The 19388-nt window shown below is 55.8% G+C and overlaps 2 protein-coding genes across 14 annotated transcripts in view; one reads left to right on the top strand and one right to left on the bottom strand.

The window, feature by feature from the left end:
• The first annotated feature begins 935 nt into the window (after nucleotides 1–935).
• CDAN1 (codanin 1) lies at nucleotides 936–13396 on the top strand. Of its 7 annotated transcripts, none has more exons than XR_006775237.2 (28): nucleotides 936–1043; nucleotides 1270–1760; nucleotides 1994–2200; nucleotides 2396–2565; nucleotides 2697–2810; nucleotides 2895–2973; nucleotides 3355–3475; nucleotides 3633–3742; nucleotides 4199–4288; nucleotides 4953–5028; nucleotides 5645–5850; nucleotides 6159–6279; nucleotides 6414–6560; nucleotides 6669–6835; nucleotides 7185–7272; nucleotides 7498–7587; nucleotides 7751–7805; nucleotides 8029–8165; nucleotides 8248–8351; nucleotides 8600–8758; nucleotides 9142–9205; nucleotides 9399–9477; nucleotides 9645–9793; nucleotides 10953–11060; nucleotides 11189–11252; nucleotides 11420–11601; nucleotides 11797–11957; nucleotides 12598–13396. XR_006775237.2 is itself a non-coding variant. In XM_045771642.2 (28 exons), exons 1-28 carry the CDS (start codon nucleotides 954–956, stop codon nucleotides 12721–12723), a joined length of 3699 nt encoding a protein of 1232 aa, XP_045627598.2. In that variant the 5' UTR covers nucleotides 936–953; the 3' UTR covers nucleotides 12724–13396. The 7 variants fall into 7 exon arrangements, 4 of the variants coding, with proteins under 4 accessions (XP_045627598.2, XP_045627586.2, XP_045627593.2 ...); XR_006775238.2 differs by having other exon boundaries at nucleotides 12568–12704; XM_045771642.2 differs by having other exon boundaries at nucleotides 1997–2200; nucleotides 11850–11957.
• A 1935-nt stretch (nucleotides 13397–15331) lies between these two features.
• The window catches only part of STARD9 (StAR related lipid transfer domain containing 9), a 123855-nt gene continuing 119798 nt past the window's right edge, over nucleotides 15332–19388 (bottom strand). For 4 of the 7 annotated variants that reach the window (XM_045771576.2, XM_087859112.1, XM_045771585.2 and 1 more), the window contains 7 exons: nucleotides 18896–19013; nucleotides 18586–18707; nucleotides 18299–18363; nucleotides 17933–18135; nucleotides 17623–17702; nucleotides 17281–17439; nucleotides 15332–16738 (listed from right to left, as the gene is read on the bottom strand). In XM_045771576.2, the coding sequence (XP_045627532.2) occupies nucleotides 16637–16738; nucleotides 17281–17439; nucleotides 17623–17702; nucleotides 17933–18135; nucleotides 18299–18363; nucleotides 18586–18707; nucleotides 18896–19013 (849 nt within the window). In that variant the 3' untranslated portion in view covers nucleotides 15332–16636. Of the gene's footprint in view, nucleotides 16739–17280; nucleotides 17440–17622; nucleotides 17703–17932; nucleotides 18136–18298; nucleotides 18364–18585; nucleotides 18708–18895; nucleotides 19014–19388 lie in introns of those variants that run through there. The other 3 variants (XR_006775218.2, XR_006775219.2, XR_006775222.2) reach the window with 2 other exon arrangements.

Below are 19388 nucleotides of genomic sequence, written 5' to 3'. Positions count from 1 at the left end.
CAACATCCAAAGAACTGCCTACCACGTGTTTCCAAATAAGAGAAATTAAGGAATAACTCAAGAATGTGCCCCTTAACATTTCAACTGCAAAGTAGTTTAAATAGTAGCCTGGTGTAAGGTAAAGATACAGGTGATTCTGTGTGCACCTGAGGCACTTTAAGGGTTGTGAGGCTGAAGATTCTAAGAATCGTCCTTGCAAGAATTCTTTCAGTCTTAAATGGTTAATCAGTTGATAGTGGCTGCTGGAAAACCATTGCGTGCCCATGAGCCAGGGCATAGAAGACTCAACCTTTGAGAAACACAAGGTCAAATGAGGTTAGGATAATTTTATCCTAACTTCTTTAGGGTGGTGACGGTTGAATCTAGAAAACAAACTTTTGAGGGGCGCCCGGGTGGCTCAGTCGGTTAAGCATCTGCCTTCCTCTGGGGTCATGATCTGGGGGTCCTGGGATGGAGTCCAGCGTGGGGCTCCCAGCCCAGTGGGGAGCCTGCTTTTCCCTCTCCCTCTGTGCTCTCAAATAAATAAAAATCTTAAAAAAAAAAAATTCTTGAAAGAAAAGAGTGTGCTTATCGCAGAAGGTAAGACAGGTGTCTTTCTGGAGAATTGTTCACCTTTACCGTCCAGCCGCTCTCCGGGCCCTCGGTCTCCCCAGTCATGTCCTCGAGTCCCCGCAGGTCGCCCCGCGGCCCGGGCAGCCGGAGCTGGGCCTCACTGACCGCGCTGCGGCCCTACTTCGCAGGGCCATCGGCCTGCGGTCTGGAGCCCCGGAGCCAGCCGCGGCGTGGACCCAAGCGCTGAGCCGAAGCTCAGCCGGGGAAGCCCCGGCTCCGCCCCGCCGCCCCGCCCCGCCGCCCAGCCGCCCAACGGTCGCTCCGCGGGCCGGCCCCGCCCCTCCCAGGCCGCCCGTGGCGCGCCGGCGCCTGCGCAATTGTCTTCAAGCGCCCGGACCGGGATGGCGGCCGTTTTGGAGTCGCTGCTGCGAGAGGAGGTGTCGGTCGCAGCGGCCGTGCGGTGGATCGCGCGCAGCGCCCAGAGTTCGGAGGTAACAGCGCCTGCACGCCCCCAGGCCTGACCCGAATCTGCTTTCCGCGGGAGATAGCACCCTTCCCGTCCCTTTTCTCTCGGGTGCCTGGCTGTCAGCCCGGGCCGAGTGCGCTCCAACGAGGGGCCGCTGCCCGGGCCGCCCGCCCCAGCGCGCCCTGCGGTCCCGGTGCTCGTGGCGCCGAGCTGGCCGCTGACCCTCTCGTCCCTCGTCGCTTCTCCCTCAGGATGACCCCGGGGAGGTGGCCGCGCTGAGCTCCCTCCGGCCACTGCGGAAGGAATTCGTGCCGTTCCTGCTGAACTTCCTGAGGGAGCAGAGCAGCCGCGTCCTCCCGCAGGGCCCCCCAACCCCCGCCAAGGCCCCGGGCTCCTCGGCAGCTCTGCCAGGGAGGCCGGGGGGCCAGCCGCGGGGCGGTCGCGGGGCGCGCAGCCAGCTCTTCCCTCCGACCGAGCCTTCGAGCGCCGCCGCCGCCGAGGCCCCTTCGGCCCGCCGCGGGGGCAGGAGGCGGGGCCCGGGGCCCGGCCGCGAGCGGGGAGGCCGCGGCCCTGGGGGCCTGGAGGAGGGGGTCGGCGGAGAGAGTCAGCCTTGGGCCGGGGGCCGGAGGCCCAGGGGCTCTGGCAGCCCTGGCAGCCCCAGCCTCGCGCGCTCTGATCCACCAAACCTCAGCAACCTGGAGGAGTTCCCTCCCGTAGGCTCGGTTCCCCCCGGCCCTGCAGGGTGAGAATCAAGCCCTCACCCACAAGCGGGGTGGCACGAAGGCTGCGCGAGGGGAGTCAGGAAATTAGGGCCGGCGCTCCCAGCTGAGCGTGGGAATGGCCAGAAGGTTGGGGGTGAGATAACCGCAGTAGTGAGAGGGGCGTTTTGCAAGCACCCCCCCCCCCCCGCCCTTGAGGTGGTGGAGGAGGACATGTTTGAAGATTGGAATTTGAGAAAAACCTGTGGCTACTTAGCAGGACGAAGCCTTCACGCAGGATCAACCCAACTCCAGTGAGCGAAGAGCGGTCACTCTCCAAGCCCAAGACCTGCTTCACTTCACCCCCAATCAACTGTGTCCCCAGTTCCCAACCCTCAGTCTTGGACACTAGCCCTTGGGGCCACGGCCTTCCCCCAGGGTGCAGAAGTCTGCAAGAGGAGCGGGAGATGCTCAGGAAGGAGCGGTATGACCTTGCCACTCCCTCGTTTGTCAGCTTCCTCCCACTGGGGGATCTGAAGGGCTTTTCTCTGAGATTGGTTTGCCCCCAGGAGCCCTGGGTCTGTTTCCTGGGCTGTGGATATGTGCTCTGAAGGAACCGGAGTGTGGCTGTGGAGGGGAAGCTAGGAGAACTGCTCATGACATCTCTCTGTCCCCATAGCTCTAAGCAGCTGCAGCAGTCACCTACTCCCGCCTGTCCCACCTCAGAATCGGGCTCTCCCCTCCCCAGCCGGACAGGAAACCTGACAGCTGAACCCGCTGATCCTGCCAGAGTGTCTTCCCGCCAGCGCCTGGAGCTGATAGCCCTCATCTACTCCTCATGCATTGCCGGTGGGTGAGAGCGAAGGGTGCTGGAGTGGAGATGCTTGCGGAGCTGCGGGGTAGAGAAATGGTAAGGTATGCGAAACTGAGCCTTGGTGCCAAATGGCGCCCGACACCCTGGGGTTTCTTTTTATATCCAGAGAACCTGGTACCAAACCTCTTCTTGGAGCTTTTCTTCGTCCTTCAGCTCCTAACTGCTCGGAGGATGGTGACCACCAAGGACAGTGACCTTGAACCGACTCCAGGAGCACCAGGTAGGTGGGCGCCAGCCTCGTTTTGGGAAATGAGGTCTGGAGATGGAACAGTTCTTAACTGACAGCTTGGAACTGTCCTTCTAGATTCCCTGGAAGGCCCGCTGTTCCAGAGTGTCCACGATTGCGTCTTCTTCGCAGTACAGGTTTTGGAGCATCAGTTTCGGTGAGTTTCCCCGGCTGAGGCATGTAAGCCTTAGTCCCACCGTCCACTTACTTCTCTGGCCACTTGGGGTGAGTGCTTGTGCTTCACACAGGTGCAGTGACCCTGGGCCTCTTTCCACACGTATCCTGTCATTTTGTGTCAAGGCTATGAATTTAACCCCTGAAAGAATCAAATTGCTCCCTGTGGTCTTGGCATCTGCCCTTTGGGTTTGTGTCTGATGTTTCCCTGCTTCGTAGGTCTCTTTCCTGCCCCCTTGCCTCCAGCATCTTAAATGCTCAGCCCACGGCTTTGCCTGACGTACCTGCTCCATGTTCCAGATCGTGTTCTCTGCAGCATGTAGGTGCTTCCCATTCTCAGCCATACGCGCTCTCGTCCCTGTAGGGTTCTTTCCTACCTGGACAAAGGGACCTTGAAGCTGTTGGCTGAGAACGAGCGGCTGCTGTGCTTCTCACCGGCTCTGCAAGGCCGCCTCCGAGCTGCCTATGAGGGCAGTGTTGCCAAGGTGGGGAGCCCACCTTTCCCAGCCTCATACTTGAGGCAGCCCCGTGCACACCACTCGAGTGTCACGTGGCCTAACTCCGGGCAGGAATGCAGGGGGGGACGTTTTCTGAGCATGACCTGTGAGGGTTTCAGTCCCTAATGTCACTGCCCTATTTTAGGTCTCTCTGGCGATGCCACCCTCTGCTCAAGCTGTCTCCTTTCAGCCAGAAACAGACAATCGTGCCAACTTCTCCAGTGACCGAGCCTTTCATACTTTTAAAAAACAGAGGTGATAAGAAAAGGGAACTTTTGGGAGGGAACGAGGCGGCATTTTCTCTGGGACAGGCAGCCTGTGTTGTTTTCATAGAAACTAGGAGTTTGGCGCTCAGAGGTGGTAGTTGAGCACCCCTGGGCCCTTCCTTCCAACCATCAGAATGGCCGTGTACCTTCATTCTGTTTCCTGCCGTGGACTTGAACCTCCGACCTTAGCAGCCTTCTCACAGGTGTATGACTTTAGTCACAGGGTTCTCCAAGAGACAACCAGATTTTGCTACGCACCGGGGTCTGTGGGGTGTGTGTGACGCTGCTGCTGGGTCTGCAGCATTGTCATCTAGAGAACTTCGGAGAGGATAAGGAACGGGGCTGCGGGCAGTCGTCCTCCACTCCTCTGAGCTAGAGGGGGCACTCCTGGGAGTCGGTGAGGTCAGCTGTGCCTCGGCTGATCAGGCATTGTTGTGTCTGTCAGGGATGTGTTTTTCGAGGTGCTTCGAGAGTGGGAAGATCGGCATGAGGAGCCTGGCTGGGATTTTGAGAAGGGCTTGGGCAGCAGGATCAGGTAGGTGCTCCCACGCTGGTCGCCTGTCTCTCTAGATGCTGGCAATGAGCAGCTTAGTGGTGCTCCGGTAGCTGCTGGGAGGAGGGCTCTTCCCCACTCCGAGCCCACAGAGGTTACCTTCTGTGCTTCTTAATCTCTAGTGATTGGCAGCTTTGCCCCTCAAAAGGGATTTGTTTGGCCAGCTTCTTGCACTCAGACGTGACCCAGACTTGTTCTGTGATGGCGAATGCTTAGATAAGTGCAAAGCCCTTTCTCCAGATTGCTTGAAGGCAGATTGGCCCAAGTCACTGGATAGACCCTTTCCAACCTCCATTTTCTCTGTCATTTGGTTCAGCAGTTCTGAGAACTTTGCATAACCGAATACCCTCTATCCAGGGATCTACCTTCCACTTGGGTCATTGAAACTCACCGGAGCCCAGTGTAGACTGAAGATGAGAGGGGTGGTATTATTTCTTGTTGGGTTAAGTGTATCTCTAGCCTTGAGGGATCTTGGTGCTGAGGAAGGTGTCCCTTACCTTCCTCTATCCTTGTGCTGGCCAGCTCTGGCCGAGGTCTGCTCGGGCCCCTGGTAAAAGATGGTAAAGCCCAAGGACTGGCTCGTTCTCTCCGATTTCTGCCCCCTTCCTGCTTCCCTCACATTCTGTTCCTGCCTCTTACACCTTAGAGCCATGATGGGTCAACTCTCTGCAGCCTGCAGCCACAGCCACTTTGTTCGGCTTTTCCAGAAACAACTTCTCCAGGTAATAGCCCCAGCAGGAGATTGCAGTGGACAGTAGGTATTAAAGGCAGCCAAGCAGTGGCTGGCACTTTGGGATGGGGTGGACAGCCAGGCAGGTCCTGGGCTGGAGTTGGAACAGGAGTTCTGCTCTTTGGGGGTGGGGAGTGGCCAAAATGCAGGCAGCCAGAGAGGAGCCAGAGCCCTCTGTCACGTGCCCTGCACCCGCTGCCTCCGTGGGCCTCCTCGCACACCCTGCATGCCCTGGCTTCCTTCAGTCTCTCACTACTTCCCTGCCCTCGATTTGTGCTGTGGTAGAGAGAGCACTGGTGTAGGACTCGAGCCTGATTTCAAATCCTAGGCAAATGTTTCACATTGCAGTTTTAGGTTCTTCAAACCCTAGGCAAATGTTTCACATTGCAGTTTTAGGTTCTTCAAACCCTAGGCAAATGTTTCACATTGCAGTTTTAGGTTCTTCACCTGTAAAACAGTATCATCCCTACCTTGAAGAACAGATCTGTGGCACCTGATACAGGGTTGGCATTCCATAAATGTTCATGACTTCCACCCGATTTTGTTCAGTCCTTCTTTCTGGAAAAACTTACCGGTTTTTTATTCGTTGTCTCTTTCCGCCGCCCCAGATGTGTCAGAGTCCTGGTGGCCCTGGGTGCACTGTCTTGGGGGAGGCCCCGGATGTGTTAAGTATGCTTGGAGCTGACAAGCTGGGGCGGTTACGGCGCCTACAGGAAAGGCTTGTGGCCCCTCAGAGCAGCGGCGGACCCTGCCCACCCCCCACCTTCCCAGGCTGTCAGGGCTTCTTCAGGGACTTCATCCTGAGCGCCAGCAGGTAAAGGTCCCCTGTGTCTTGCAGGGAGTGGGGCCGGAGCCAGGAGAGGTTTGTCCTAGAAGGGCAACAGTTGTGTCTCCTTGCCTGGAGTATAAGAGGGTGGGACTGGGCGGTGGCCAGGCTCCTTCCAGCTCACACTTCCTGCCTCCGTTTCCCTTCTCATTCTTTCACTTACATAGGTAACCTCACTGTTCCTTTGCTTCCCTCTCTACCCCACTATGCCTTTCTGTCTGTAGCACCTCTTCTTTTTTCTGGTTCTTTCTACACCTCTGCCAGTGTCTTTTTTTTTCCCTCTCTCTCCTTCCTAGCTTCCAGTTTAATCAGCATCTCATGGACAGTCTGAGTTTGAAGATCCGGGAGCTCAACAGCCTTGCCCTGCCCCAACCTGAGCCTAGCGACGAAGATGGGGAGTCAGACGTGGACTGGCAGGTTAGAAGGCAGAATGAGGCAGAGGAAGGGTTCTGACCTAGGAGGGAAAGGCTGTTCTCAAGAACTTTGTAACAGATCGGAATTATTCTAGAATCCTTGTGCTTAGGACCTTTTACTTCCTTGATCATTTGCAGGGTGAACGGAGGCAGTTTGCCATGGTGCTGCTCAGCTTGAGGCTTCTGGCTAAATTCCTGGGCTTCGTGGCTTTCCTGCCATACCGGGGGCCCGAGCCGCCCCCCACCCGTGAACTCCAGGACTCCATTCTGGCCCTGAGGAGCCAGGTGAATGGGGGCTCTGGTAAGGAGGGCTGGGAGGGGCCCCAGAGCCCTGGAGTTAGGGAGCATGTCCGGCCCCTGGCCTCGCCCCCTGACCGAGCCCTGCCCCGCCAGGTGCCCCCGGCCCTGGACGTGCGGGCTCTGCTGCAGCAGGGGCTGCGGGCCCGCCGAGCCGTGCTCACTGTGCCCTGGCTGGTGGAATTCCTTTCCCTCGCCGACCACATCGTGCCCCTGCTGGACTATTACCGCAGCATCTTCACGGTCCTGCTGCACCTACACCGGTGAGTGCAGCGACGGCCGGGCTGGAGCCGAGGGCGTGGGCGCGCCGCCGAGGCTGCTGTCAGTGAGGAGGGCCGGTGGCCTGTGCTGCCTGCGTGGCGGCACCATAGCCGTGGCCGACCCCCAGCGGATGCGCAGGATGGGGTCCACGGCAGACTGCGGGCGGTTCTTGCACGTTGGCCCTCTTTTATTCCTCTTGTGGCCCAGCTGAGGGAGTACAGATCTGGGAAAGGGTGGTGAGATTCTGCATGACAGCCGTCCCCTTTTGGTCTGCTTTTGAGAATTACCTTCCCGGGGATAGCTTTCTTTTACTCCATTCCATTTCTTTTTTGGCACAAATGTACCTGTTAGGAGCTTGGTCTTGTCAAAGGAAAGCGAAGGGGAGATGTGTTTCCTGAACAAGTTGTTGCTGCTTGCTGTCCTGGGCTGGCTTTTCCAGGTTGGTAGGGTGAGGGAGGATCTAGACTGGGGTAGGGAGGCAGCCACTGTGGCGGGAGAATGTGTGAGTCTGAACCGGGTCAGGGCCAGAAGGTGGAGGTTTAGAGAGGGTATGGGAATCACCATGGTTTCGGAGGAATGTTGCTTTGCTCCTGGAACCGCAAGGTCTGTGTGTTGAATGTCTATAGTGCTGACTGGAGCTTGCACTGCCCTGATCTTTTGTCAGATTCCTACAGTCCCTGAGGACCTGTTCTTCCTGGAAGAGGGTCAGTTGAATGCCTTGGAGGTGGATACAGTAGCTTCAGATCATGGGTTGGTAAGTGTTGGGGTCTGGCCAGAGCCATGGGGGTGGCAGGAACAGAGGAGGCAGGCAGGCTGGGAGTTCCTTGAGTAACTGTCTTCCCCACGTGTCCCATTTCTGGCATAGTGGGCAGGAAGAGAAACTGGCCTACCTAACTCTGCTCTGTTCTCTCTCCCAGGATGGCATGCCTGTGGTGGACCAGCACCTGCTATATACCTGCTGCCCCTATATTGGTGAGGACACTGACCCTCCGCCACCCAGGGTCCTCGCTCCTTGGCCTGTCCCTTCATGAGTACCCAACAGGCATCCTGTAGGCCTAACACCTTCATACGTTGTTCTCTTCTTCGGCATTCCCCGGGTGCCTCAGCCTCTTTAGTCCACAAACATTTAAAGTCTGAGATGCCTGGGAGGGTAGGGGTGGCTCTGGAACTAAGCAGTTGGGCTTCCCCAATGCAGGAGAGCTCCGAAAACTGCTCGCATCATGGGTGTCAGGCAGCAGTGGCCGGAGTGGGGGCTTTGTGAGGAAGATCACTCCCACCACCACCACCACTGGCCTTGGAGCCCAGCCCCCCCGGGCCACCCAAGGGCTGCAGGTAAGGGGCAGGGTAGAGGCAGGGGGCGCCCGGCGGGGAAGAGAAAGGAAACTCCTCACGCACTGTTCCCTCCTCCCCACAGGCACAGCTGGCCCAAGCCTTTTTCCACAACCAGCCACCTTCCCTGCGCAGGACTGTGGAGTTTGTGGCAGAGAGAATCGGCTCGAACTGTGTCAAACACATCAAGTGAGCGTGGGTTGAGAGGGTTGGGAAGGCAGACGTGGAGGGTGCCAGGCTCGTTCCCTTACATTTTCTCCCTTTTAAATCTAACGCCGTGTTGCCAATCTGAGGCAAGTTAGCTCAAGGTGAAGGATGTGATGGGGAGGCTCAAACTGCTAACGTTCTTTGTAGCTCTGACCAGATTTCCTTGAATTCATAGCCCTTTCTGATTCAGCCCCCTCAACTACCTCCAAGCCTTTCTGTCCCTACTGCAGGGCCACGCTGGTGGCAGATCTGGTGCGCCAGGCAGAGTCGCTTCTTCAAGAGCAGCTGGTGACACAGGGACAGGACGGGGGAGATCCAGCCCAGCTGTTGGAGATCTTGTGTTCCCAGCTGTGCCCCCACGGGGCCCAGGCATTGACCCGGGGGCGGGAGTAAGAGATGCTGGTCTACTTGGACTCTCGTCCCCACTCTCAGCTGTTCTTTTTCTGGCTTTTTCACACTCCTCTCCTTTATTCCATGATGCTCTCCAAACCTCCCTTTTTCTTTTACTTCCTCCGTAGGCTTCTATCTTGGGCTTTAGGACCCAAAGTCTGAAGTTGAGTTTGGAAGAGTGGGGGGTTGGGTGTCCCATTCCTCCCAGCATCGGGGATCAGGGGTGGGCCCAGGGCTGCCAGTGCTTCCCTTCCCACCCCCATCCCCGCCCTCCACAAGGCAGAGCCCTCCTGGCTCAGGTGATGGGTGCCCTTGGCCTTGCCTTCTGGGAGCCAGGCTGAAATCTCCAGCCATCACTGACTGACAGCCTGTCTCCTTTCAGGTTCTGTCAGAAGAAGAGCCCTGGGGCCATACGGGCACTGCTTCCTGAGGAGACCCCAGCAGCTGTAAGTAGGGAGGAGGCCGAGAGCCAGCAGACTAATGTCTGGTGGTGGGAGAGGTGTGCCTCGGGCCATGTTTTGCACACGGTGACCGTGAGGCTGCTGGTGGTGGGTTGGTCCTGGCCTTGGGAGCGCCTTCCATGTTCATGTCGTCCCCATGTCTCCCTGGGCCCGACGCTGCAGTTCTTTTGGGTCACAGGTTCTAAGCAGCGCAGAGAACATTGCTGTGGGGCTTGCAACAGAGAAAGCCTGTGCTTGGTTGTCAGCCAACATCACAGGTAAGGTCCAGGCCAGGGGAGGGCTGGCCAGGTTCTTCCAAAGTGGACTGGCAGAAAGCTCAAGGCCCTTGGGGGAGATGGGACACCACCAGGCAGCTGGAAACAGTGCCAGGCATGGGTTGGCATGATGTTACTGACCCCTTTTCTGTTCTCCCTTTGACCTGCAGCACTGATCAGGAGAGAGGTGAAGGCGGCAGTGAGTCGCACACTTCGAGCCCAGGGTCCCGAAGCAGCTGCCCGGGGGGAGCGGAGGGGCTGCTCCCGAGCCTGTGAGCACCATGCTCCCCTCCCCTCCCACCTCATCTCCGAGATCAAAGTACACAGCTCCCCTCCTCCCTGCGCCCCTCCCCTCTCCCTGCTCTTTTCCTGGTCTCCCTCCTTCCTCGCGTCCTGCTGCAGTGTTTCATGTAGCCGCTTTCTGTGTTGTGCAGCTAGTCCGGTGTCTGTCATGACTGAATGGGGTTCAGTGGGGCAGAGCTGAACTGAATGGTTTTCCTCATTGCTCTTCCCGGATTCCTGGTACCTGAGTCACCCAAGAGGGGAAGAGGGCAGATGGGAAAGTTGGAGGGGCTGCATAGTACACAGATGGCGATGGGAGCCTGGTCACGAGGGGCTGCCTGGTGTTACCGGTAGGAAAGTCTCTTAAGTGGCGGTTACCTGCTTTGGGGATCGGATTTCAGAACTGTTCTCTAGTGGGAGGTGATGCTTATTTAGTTACAGGCGATACCATTGCTCTTGATTTGAAAAATTTAGAGCCTGTCTAGAGTAGGGGTCAGCAAACAGCCCATGGGCCAAATCCATCATGCTGCTGGTTAGCATAGAGCCACACAGCCACACGTGTTCATTTATGAATTGTCTCGGGCTGTTGTGCTACAGCGGCAGGGGTGAGTCGTTGCGGCAGAGACGTCACAGCCTGCAGAGCCTCAACTCTTTACTGCTTGCTGCGGCCAAAGGTTAGGACTAGGGCTGAAGAGGCATGACTAGAGATGGAGTGTTTCCAGGAGGGAGAAGAAAAGGCTGAGTGGCCATTAGCTACTGGTTTTCTCTACTGAAACCGGACTCTCCCAAGAAGATGAACAGAGAAGTGCAAGAGAGAGAAAATGCACTGTGTATGGAGCAGGACAGCTCCCCTAAATGCTTCCAGAGTAAGATGCCCGCTGGGAATTGGCTAGGTTCAGCTTTGTCCCAAGACAAGGGACATCTCGAGCTCTCAGGCAACATGTTGTTCCTCAGCTGACCTGCTCCCTCTGTTCCTGTGTTGGCGTCCACGTGGTTGCTTCTCCCAGCTGTGCGGTCCCACCCGAGCCCCAGGTCTAAGGCACCTTGAACCCGCCACTTCATCCAGGGGCCCTGTCTTCCTTTTCCTTCTGCCCCTTTCCACTGGCTGATCCCTGTCCCAGGCCACGTTCTCTGTGGCCTCCTAGGTGCCGGCCAGGTATGCAGTCTCACTCTGTTTCCACCCCTGCTGTGTTCAGGATGTTCTGTCTTTGGCTGTGGGCCCCCGGGACCCCGAGGAGGGAGTCTCCCCAGATCATCTGGAGCAGCTCCTGGGCCAGCTGGGCCAGACACTGCAGTGCCGCCAGGTGAGCCGCAGCGGGACGCTCCGCTGGGTGTCCTTGTCCGGCGCCCACGAACCAGAGCTGCATCGGCTCGGGGCTGCTGCTCTAAGGATGGTGCTAATGCCCAGGGTCTCCCTGCCTCTTCCCCACAGTTCCTGTGCCCGCCTGCCGAGCAGCATCTGGCAAAGTGCTCTGTGGACTTAGCATCCCTCCTTGGTATGGCTTCTTTTCGTGACGTCACGCTCTTGCCGGATCCCCCAGATCTCAGGGCCGGGTACAAGCAAGATTAGACACACGGAGCTTTGTTCTCTTCTTCCTCCCAGGGGCCAGCTAGGGGACCCTACCTCCATCTCCTAAAGCTGGGCTTTCTTCTCTTCCCATAGTTGCAGACCACATCCCATTCCTCGGCCCCCCAGCACCACGTGGCCTAGAAAGAGGGCAGGCTCGAAGACTCCTGCATGTGCTGCTCTCCTTGTGGAAGAACGACTTTCAGGTGCCGGTTCCGCTGCAGCTGCTGCTGAGCCCAAGAAACGTGGGGCTTCTGGCAGACACTCGGCCAAGGGAGGTGAGCCGAGGGGTGGGGGTGGGGTGGGGGCTGGGGGCAGCCAGGCTCCGTAGCCCTCTGCAGTCCTGTTATTACCCCACCTCCGTGGGCGGGGTTCCTTTACTCCACCTTTTCTAGCAGCGGTGCTCAGTTCCTTTGACACGCCGGCATGGGCTCCAGGCGGCCTCTGCGGCAGTTTTCTCTCCTTTGTATCAGTCAGGGTTGCCGTGCGGTCTGAGCCACCCTGACCTCCTCCGTGTGTGTTGCAGTGGGACCTGCTGCTCTTCTTGCTCCGGGAGCTGGTAGAGAAAGGGCTCATGGGACGGACAGAGATAGAGGCCTGCCTGGGCAGCCTCCGTGACGCCCAGTGGCCAAAGGTAAGGAGTCCTCATCTCCTCATACCTGGATGGAGAACAGGTGTCATATGCCCTTTTATCCTGAAATGAGGCAAGTGCCGGGGCCCAGGCATTCTTAGGCTCTTCCCAAAGCTCAGTGCATTTTGTCAGGTATCTGCAGGACCGCCCTGAAATGGCATGGCTGTTCTGGAGGGCCTTTTTCACATTTGAGTGGCTGTTGTATGAAAGACCGTGTCAGTGGAGGGAGAGAAGGGGTGGGTAGTTGGCAAGCAGCGTGGCATGGTGAGTGAGTAGGAGTTTTTAAAATCAGAATAACCTAGATGTTAATCTCAGCTGGTACTTACTGTTATTGTGATCTAGGGCAGAATGATTTATACCTCCTACGGTTTGTCAAGATGAAACGTGGTGGTAAAGTACTCATTCCATGGTTGAGTCCCCTGTCAGATTTCACTCTCCCTGCTGGAACTTGAGCATCCCAGAGTACTCCTGGAAAAGGGGTCACGTCCATCTCAGTGTAGAGAGAGAAGGCAGAAGGGAGAAAATAAGGTGGTCTACTCACTGGTTAGCTAGGGCTTGATGTTGGGGACTGACTTTTAGTAGAAAGGAGGTACCATCCAGAATTATGTGTCAGTGTTGTCTGTCGTCTTTCTGCTTATTCCAGGACTTCTCTGAAGAATTAGCGACACTGTTCCACCTGTTTCTAGCTGAGCCTCACATGCCAGAACCCCAGCTAAGAGCTTGTGAGCTGGTGCAAACAAACCGGGGAACTGTGCTGGCCCAGAGCTAGGGCCGGGGAGTGGCCATGCCTTGGGTGTCTGACCGGAACCCCAGAACCCCGGCTGACTATGCCTCAGGAGGAGGCCCTGCGCCCCCCTCCGAGTGCTCACTGCAGACTCTTGCTGAGGAGGGAGTAGCTGAGTCTGTAGTCAGGCCTCCTGCTTACATGTGAAGGAAGTGGGGGGCTGCCTGGCATCCCACCAACTGCAGGCTCACCACCCAAAGTCCTAGAGGAAGGAGGAGGGTTTGCCTGATTCAGGATTATGATGGCAAAGCCTAGAGACTCCAGTCCTGGAGCAGAAGAGTTGGCATTTATTACTTGGATTATTAAATGACACGTGTGGGCTTGACACAGGACTTGAGCCCCATTTGCTGCTACCCCAGCGTCCCTTAAACCTTCATGGTTTGGAAATCATGACAGAGGCAAGTGACTTCTGCTTAACTTGTGGGTAAAGTTCAAACATGAATCTTGACATTTTCTTACCACCAGGAGCTGGGCTGCCTGCCATCTCCTTAAAAATGCACAATACATGAGGTGGGGCTGACCTGCCAGAAACCCAGCTTCTACGCTGCACCTTCTCTGCCTTCAGCCCTGTGCGGGTACTCTCAGCCGTAGCTCCGTCCAGGGGCCAGGCACAGGGCAGAACATTAGAGCTTTTCAAAATAAACTGTTGTTTTCTTTATCAAGGGCTTTCTGTCTAGTTCTTTTCACCTGACTCTTCCCTTTAGCAGGCTGCAGAGTCCCCAGTGGGCTTGAAGGTGGGCACTGACTGACAGGGTAGAGCTGTACTAATGGCCTGGCCACTTAGCAATGCCTAAATGTTCCATCATGTCAAGAGCCCGGGGTCCTGCTAACTCCTTGCCAATAGTAGTGACTTCTGTACAACTCCCTTCAAGGTTAATATGCAAAGTTTTCACTCACCAGCTACTCTAACGAACTAGATGGCAGGGCAGCTCTCGTTACACTTGTTTTTTTAGGGCTGAGGGTGTGTGAGTTGGCTCATAAGTATTCTGTGTGTCTCTAACTGGTCATTGATTTTGACTACAAAGCACTACCTTGGTAATGTGCATGAAGTTCGCTCCTAATAAAATTCATGGTCTTTCTGCATCAGCAGTGCATACGGAGAGGTTCAGGCTGTGCTGGAGGAAGGAGACGGTACTCCGGGAACCCTCTGCAGTGTCTTGCAAAACTCCTGTCTGTGCATCCGTGTGTATTTCCTGGGGGAAAGTGCACAGCTATCAAAGAGGCCGACCCAAGGAAGCCTGCTGTGGCACCTTAGGAAGCTGGTGGGAAGTCCTTACTAGTGGCCAGTGGCACAGAAAGATCCCTCTGTCACCACCTTGTCCCAGTGCTTTCCCTCCCCCCCCTCCCAGGTGCTCCTTTCACAGGTTTTGGCAGTTGAACCTTCCTTCCATAATCTCTTCATTGTTAAAGGCCTTTATCTTTGTCCTTTAAATCAATTTTATACTACAGCAAATTCAGGAAGTGCCGAATGCCTAGGAACCAAAATAGTTTTAAGAAGGGTTCTGTGTGCCCACTAGGTGTGGCCGAAAGCAAGCACTGCCCTCAGAAGCTGAGCCCCGAGGTAAGAAACTGCCTCTTCAGCTGGGGCAGCTCCCCATGGATGGGACAGGTGGATGGGGCCCAGAGGCAAGCCCAAAGCCCCACAGATTCTGGGTTCGAGCCCACTCAGTTCAATGTAGCACGGGCCCAATTCGGGAAACTTGTAATAGGCCTTTGTGAACCATAAAGGCCCACTCTCTAGGCAGTAAGATATCACGAACAGGCAGCTGATGAACTAGTGAACGAATTAGGTCCCTTTCTATGTATCAGCTCCCTACGAATTGTCTAAAACAGTGGTTTTCAAAGTGTGGCCCCCCAGCAGCCTCAGGATCACCTAGGACTTCCCAGAAATACAACTATGGTGGCCCCTCTCCAGGCCCACTCATTCAGGAACTCTGATATGTAACAAGTTCTCCAGGCAATTCTGATGAAGTCTGAGAGCCACCCATTGAAACCAAAATTTGACTTTCTCATGATCATTTAGAGCTGGGTCCCTGGACTATCTTGAATACAAAATCAGCCTCAGCTAATATTCCTTAGATTGCCAACTCTGGCCAGGTGTATGGCTCTCACAGGGGATAGGGTCACCTCTGAGCAACCCATATGCTCACATTCCCATTGCCGGCCCAACCCAGAAGCCCAGAGGTGCTCACCTGTTGAAGAGCTTCCTTCCGGGGGGTTGTGGTCGCTGTTGTGTGGCAGTGACTGATCTGGTGTCCTCTCTCACATGCATATCTGGGCTACAGCTGGCTACAGCTGGGCAACTGATAGGGCTTCTGTTCACAAGCAAAGTCTTGCTGAGCCCCTGGGAAGAACTAAGTATATTCGTGTGAACCGTATAGTTTGAAACTGGGCCGTAAGCAGTTGTTGCCATCATCTCCAGGCTAAATTCTGAGCTCAAACGATAGTCTTCACTAAATGAAAGGACACCATGGACTTCTAATTTACAAGTGTTCTGACTTTTTCAATCAATAGTCTTTTAAGAGATTTATATGAAAAGATATGGGAGTACATAAATAGGGTGTTAAATATACCAAAAAAATAACCAGAAAAATACATTTAAAAGCAATTTAAAAAGTCTTCAATCAATCTTACATAAGTAACGATCTGAGGTAAGAGAAAAAAAAAATCCTGCGAACACTTCTAAAGAAATCTCTGTGCTGTACCATACAGAAACTGACCTTTTCACCACGTCTTTTCAAACCCCGTATGGTCACCCTCTTCCACCAAAGACTGTGGGCACCAGAATGGAAGCTGGGACTCCCTCCCACCCCAACCACTTCCATATAACCATACAGAGTACTCAAAGCTTAAGTTCAGCCAGGCTGAGGTACAAGAAAACTGAGCCCATTCCCCATCCCCTCCTCGAATAGCACATCCTACCCCAGCGGCATGGATGCTCAAGAGACCACTGAAGACTGGCGCCAAGGCTCTGAGGAAGGTGAAGAACGGAACTGAGTTTCCTCCTAACGAATCACGTACTTCATCTAGGAGTTCTAGTGTCTTCGCTTCAGTCTTCAAAAAGCAGCTTTTCAGCTTTTTGAAATTCCTCTTGCCCTGTCAGCAGCCAACATCTGGGTGTCCACCCCCACCCCTCCTCAAAGAGCTAGATTCCCCTCCTTGACCCCAAATCTGCCCAACCCGCTTCTACAGTGGTCTTCCCATTCTGAGCTCTGAAGTGATGGCTCCAAGACTGAGCATTGCTCAATACTCTGAATGAGGCAAAGACCCAAATGTCCTCTCCTGTGAGGGAAAGGAAGGGGGGAAAGCAAAAATTAATAAAGCATTTTGTAAAAACCCAAGGAGAAATTATTCTGAATCACTGTTGTGGTTTGTGCAGCTGTTTTTTTAAACCGTTTTTCTGGTTTGCTATTTTCCAATACTCCATTCCACAGTGGGGTTGAACGCTGGAGGCAGATTCCGAGCAATCCTGGCTAATGGCTGCTTGTTTCCCTCACTGCCCGATGGCTGGGTGGGAGCAAGGAAGCATGGTGCCAGAGTCCTGCCCTCTCCTGTTGTGCTGGCTGCGCCCAATCCTGGTCTTCGAGTAGCTTGTCTGCCACAGGGTCCCAGAGACAGGAAAGAAAGGTGAGAAGTCCAAAATGGTGAGTTGAGCTTCGTTTACTCTGGCCAGCCAGGGTCAGCAGCTTGGGTCCCCTCGCTCTGCAGTGGCGCCAGCTGTGACCCAAGTACTGATGGGGCTTTGCTGGCAACTCGGTCTGAGTGCTGTCTGCCTCGTTAGCCACAGTCAGTAGCCTCACCTCTCCTTGCATCCTGGTACAGAGTGACGAGAGCCACCCTAGTGTCACTGGCGCATCCTGGGCCTGCGTCTCTGCAGCACCATCTTGACGGTAAGATGCTAACTACCAAGGAAGGAAGCCAATCTGGCTATCACCAGCGGCTGCTGTTTGATGAAGGAGCTTAGGAGCTGAGGGGGGAAGCCGGGCGCACCAAGTTCTACCTGAAATTAAGCAGAGAGGGAAAAGTTAAAGGTGAACGGACCTGGGAGAACGTGCCAGGGCACCCGACAGGCACAAGGAGCCACCCAGGCTGTCGTGATGGGAAAAGCTCCTCTGTCTGTGGTTCCAGAGTTTACAGGCCTCTGGGCTCTGCTATTCAGATCCGGGCATGGGCATCCCCTCCCGCTGATGAAGGTCACGGTGGGGAACTGGGAGTAGAGAGGAAACAGACTGGATCATGCTCACTGTGCTCTGCGGGGGCTGCTGCTCCTCCCTTGCCATGACTCCTCTGTCTCTGGAGGACACTGGCAACAGAGAGGCTAAAGGCCGCTGAGCTCTTTGGTGACTGAGCAACTCTGTCCCCCTCCTGCCTCAATTCCCCACTGACCACCCCCTTACTGTGAGCCAAGAAGCCCGAGTCTCCAGCTCTTGGGACACAGGGCCTGGGCACTGAAGGGTGTCGAGCAGCTAAAGAGAAAATTCCCACGGGGTGCGGGGGTCAAACCAAGGCATTCTGCACAGCCAGCCGCACAGGAAGGATCACCTGGGCCAAGTAGATGACTCTGGTGATCTCCTTTCCTTCCATGGTGATAGGCTGTAGGACCCAGGCACTGGGCAGGATCTCCCCTCGGACCATCTCCCTGCTGGGTCTTGGCATGGATGTGTCATAAACAGACTGAGCTGCCACGATAGACAGGTGCCCCTGGGGACAGAGAGTGATGGGTGTCAGACGGGGACAGGCTCCAGGGCAGCCAGCCTCTAAGCCATCCTCATGCCCGCCCAAACCTCCTTTGCCCAGAGGACCTGAGGCCAACGATGACTGCCTCTCACAGCACTCCAGCCCAAGTTCTGCCCACAGTATCTTTACCACCAGCAAGACAGGCACCTCTTTGGCTTCCACGCAGACGCAGCAGAAATCCCGCGGCTGCTTCAGGGCACACAGGGCGGTATCGCACACCAAGTATACTGGAGGGTCAGGAATGGGCCGAGTCAGGAGGTGTGTGGACGGACCGAGTCCTAAATCCTTCCCAGCCCAGAAGCACCCCCGATATCCCATCATTCTGCAACCTGACAGGCAGACCTAGCCTGAGCAATCCAGAGGTCATCTGAGTATCTGGCCTCTCAAGAAGGCTGCCTCCAACCCTGCTCCCTCTGTCCCCTGGCCACAGCCCACAGGAAGCCTTCCCCGGGCTCACCCAAGTTGATGCTGTTGGTCACTCGCTGATGCAGCCTTGCTGTCTGGATGGGCTTGTGGTACAGCGGCCACAGAGTAGGGTCACTCACAGCTGCCCACACGTGAGACAGTGGCTGGGACACCACACCTGCCCCCAGGAAGCCATGCCGAGTAGAAGAAAACACCTTGTAGTAAAGCTGGACCTCCTGCTCCTCACCCTGATAGCTGGGGAACACCAAGGGCAGGGAAGAGGAGGAAGAGGTAAACACTGGGCTCCAGGGTCAGAGAGTCGCAGCTCGGGGTGAGGGACTCAAGGAAGCCAGGGCAGAGGAGAGAGGACGAGCAGGACAACAGCAGGCAGGACAGGACACTGCGCAGAGGCACTTACTTCCAGCCGGCCGCTGCCTGGCAGCTGAAGAGGTTGTGCAGATTGTCTGAGCAAGCAGCCATTACCTGCAGACACACCATCACAGCCCTGTTATCGGGCCCCGTACAAACCAGACCCTCGGATTAGTCACTCTGGCCCGCATGGACTGAATTCCCCATTTGTCAAGATGGAGAGCCCTCAGCAGCCTTGTGGGCCCTCATGCTCTGCTCTTTCCCTCTTTTCCCTTCCTCCCCACCCAGCACAGGTCTGAGCAAGGAACCATGGGGACAAGTGGAATAGTTCCTCACATCAGCAACAGAGAGGTCTACGATGTGCTTGGCCAAGTCCTGATAGGAGGAGGAGAAGCAGGTTCCCAGGCTGGATAGGCTGGACGGAGAACAGCAGCAGCTGCCCAGGGAGGTTCTGCGGCCTACAATGAACGGGCAGAGCCGTGAGACAGCAGGAGCAGCAGGCCTCAGAGCAGCAACAGCCTCCTGAGGGACAGTGACTTGGGGCTGATAACCTTAGGCTAGTGACTCCCTAGGATCTAGCAGACCTCAGCCCCCAAAGTCCCCAAACCAGGCAGGTAGCTATGTGCCCTCGCCCCCTTCCACTCACTGTAAGCTAAGCTCTTCCAGGTGGACCCGGCCAGACTCAGGTGACTGTTCCTCACTGTGGAACTGCCCCGAACATCCCCTATCCAGGAGTCACTGGAATCAGGCAAGTTTGTGTCCCCCTGCAGAAACGAAGATGCTCAGGATCAGAGCACAGGCAGATAAAGAGAAAAGCAGAGCACCAGAAAGCCTGTGCAGAATTATCTCCTCCGCCTCTGAACTATGCCAACAGTTTCCAACATAAAGGCTCAATCAAAAAGATCTTCCCCACTGGGATTACAGAAGGCTGGATGCCCCAAAAAGTTGACGGCCACAGAAGCCAGTCCCTGGACAATCTCTCCTTGTACTTCAAGCCTCAGGCTCAACGACGGCTTGTAGGAGAGCTCCCCAAAGGGATCAGAACAAATGGAGCCTCAGAAGACCCAGCACAGAGCATCAGTGGGTGTTGTGGGGGCCTCTCTACCACTGTGGCAACAGGAATGAGGCCACGGCTAAAG

The sequence above is a fragment of the Ursus americanus genome, chromosome 36 (assembly GCF_024610735.1).
Source record: "Ursus americanus isolate L20-20 chromosome 36, mUrsAme1.1.p, whole genome shotgun sequence".
Classification (NCBI taxonomy): Eukaryota; Metazoa; Chordata; class Mammalia; order Carnivora; family Ursidae; genus Ursus; species Ursus americanus.
The sequence above is the reverse complement of the archived record's forward strand: the minus strand, read 5'-3'. Positions and strand labels throughout refer to the sequence as shown.

Coding starts and splice junctions, on each gene's coding strand:
- CDAN1 (XM_045771621.2), top strand. CDS start 954: ATGGCGGCCGTTTTGGAGTCGCTGCTGCGAGAGGAGGTGTCGGTCGCA. Junction 2,566..2,696: donor CTACTCCTCATGCATTGCCG/GTGGGTGAGAGC, acceptor TTTTATATCCAG/AGAACCTGGTACCAAACCTC. Junction 5,851..6,158: donor TTCATCCTGAGCGCCAGCAG/GTAAAGGTCCCC, acceptor TCTCCTTCCTAG/CTTCCAGTTTAATCAGCATC.